The 2,256-nt window shown below is 49.8% G+C and overlaps 1 protein-coding gene across 1 annotated transcript; it reads right to left on the reverse strand.

Annotated features, from left to right (window-relative positions):
* Positions 1-344: 344 nt before the first annotated feature.
* Positions 345-1,934, reverse strand: LOC123959430. Its single transcript, XM_046033473.1, has 2 exons — positions 476-1,934; positions 345-385 (listed from the first exon to the last, which is right to left on the reverse strand). Exon 1 carries the CDS (start codon positions 1,888-1,890, stop codon positions 883-885), a length of 1,008 nt encoding a protein of 335 aa, XP_045889429.1. The 5' UTR covers positions 1,891-1,934; the 3' UTR covers positions 345-385; positions 476-882.
* Between the last annotated feature and the right edge of the window lie 322 nt (positions 1,935-2,256).

Raw genomic sequence — 2,256 nt, forward strand, 5'->3', positions numbered from 1 at the left:
CAGCACCGGGAGGGTCCTTGACGACCAGGACTCCACAATGGGGCAACACCTTATCACAAAGCTCCACGTCTAGCTCCAAGTAGCCGACATAGGGGATTGCTAAACCATTAGCCGCACGTAGCTGTAACCAATGGCAAGAATGAAGGCGTTCATGACCCCAGGGTGCAAACTGTGCTAAAAAAAAGCTCTCTGTTATGGTCGACTGTCAGTGCAAAAACTTGAGGACTCAAAGGCAGACTCGGTACAGTTCGAAGGGGTAACAAAAGGGTTTTATTGATAGGTCCAACAGGGCAGAATGGAGAACACGGAGGAGGGGAGTAAGTCCAGGTAAGATATGTGCAGAGCGGGTGTGGCGTTCAGCAGGGTTCCTTGAGGTAGGGTGATCCTGGGCACAGAGAAAAACAGGTTAATCCAGGGAGAGACAGAAATTACTGGGAAACTTACAGGAGAAGGTTGTCGGCCTTGACGCATGTACCACATGTGGTTAACTGACGATCTGGCGAAGAATGTGAGGAGGACTGGGGTTGAAATACTGCAGGAGCTTGATTAGTGGAATGAGAACCAGGTGCGCCGCTGGAGCCAGAGAGTGTAGCAACGCCCAGACAGACACAGACAGGGAGGACAGACAGAAAACACAGGGAAGGGGGGAACAAAAGAACACAAGGTAGTGGGGAGATCCTGTAGCACCACAACAGTCGACACCATAGAACCAGTGTCCACCAGACAAGAAACGTCAACCCCTCCGATTGAAACTAAACCAAGAGGGGCACCATCCCGCGAGCCTATGGTTTCCCCAACTGAGCAGTGGCTCAACAACTCAGTGGGCTTCAGTTTTCCGACGGTTGAGGTGGATGCAAAAACCCAGCCGCTGAATTGGCACGTCTATGGGAGAAAGGAACCCTCTCGCGCAAAATGGCCAGGCTGCTGGCACCTTCTGCAAAGGAGGTGTAGGTTGCGAGGAGTCGTGCCATGGGGGCGAGACGCCTGTAACGAGGACACGGTCTGGGTCAGTTGATCTAGCTGCTGTTGCTGGCGCTTCAAAAGGTCCTTCAACTCACTGAGATCTGGACCTGATAAACTTACACTAGATGGGGGTTGAGTACAACCGTGTACCCCAAACTGGAACCCATGAGCGGACGACAGCGAAAAACTACGTCCCCTAACACCCCCTGGAAGGCCCTCTCTTTCCCACCTGATAGCCTCACTGCGCAACTCCAAAAGAGTGGCAGTGGGTTGGCCACGCACCAGCTGTTTAAGCTCCCGACGAAGGGAACTATCCATAACATGCTCAACAAATTGGTCTCTAAGGAGAACCTCTGAACTGGGCATCCCATCAGGGGCGTGCTGTTTAACTTGTGCCATTAAGGCCAGTAGGGCTAGGGAGAATTCCTGCAATGTTTCCCCTTCAAGCTGGTGACGGGGAAAAAAAGCCTGCTGTAAAGTAACATATGACTGATTACAGCCATAAAGCTCCTTTAAAATGGCACAAATCCTGTCTGGATCTCTCCGTTCAGTGCTGGAGCGAAACTTAATCTCCTCCCTTGCTTCTCCCCCAGAATGGTCAACCATGAACAGAGCCTGATCTGGGGCAGAAAGATAACGAGCACGTGCACACATCTGCACCTCCTCTAGCCACTCAACAATACCTACCCCTGTTCTGCCAGTGAATATAGGGCACTTACGATCTCGAGGAAGGACGACCAACCGTTCTGGGGCAACAGCTGCTAAACCTTCTGAAGGGGCACCACCAGCCACAGCCGAAGGAATGGGGGAGGCCCTACCAGAGCTCCCCGATGAACTCCGCCTGCTCCTGAAGAAGTCGTGCATTGTCTGCCTTAGTTGTAACACTAGTAACACTAGCTCCCTTAACTGCTGCACCTCTTCCTCCATACCAACCGTGGGGGGATGTAATGCACCTCAACCATTTTCACCACCAATTGATTCCTCAATGCAAACACTGCTGCCTCGGCTCCGCCCTGGGTACAAGCAGTACCTGTAAGAAAATAAAACAAATTAAATACAAAACACAACACAAAAAAAAAAATGCTAAAGTAAAACTAAACAAAAACACAGTTGAACAAAACATACATAATTAATCAAAAGGTCAATGGAAACAATTCTCTGCCCTGAATTCAATTACTTCAATCCTGCCGACAATGCCAGACAAGGGTGTGATTCCATTTAAATACGTAATACTAACTTAAATAAGTTGCCAACAACGCCACTTAGGGAATTTCGCCATAGGAAATATTGATA

Source organism: Micropterus dolomieu, linkage group LG20, assembly GCF_021292245.1.
Source record: "Micropterus dolomieu isolate WLL.071019.BEF.003 ecotype Adirondacks linkage group LG20, ASM2129224v1, whole genome shotgun sequence".
Classification (NCBI taxonomy): Eukaryota; Metazoa; Chordata; class Actinopteri; order Centrarchiformes; family Centrarchidae; genus Micropterus; species Micropterus dolomieu.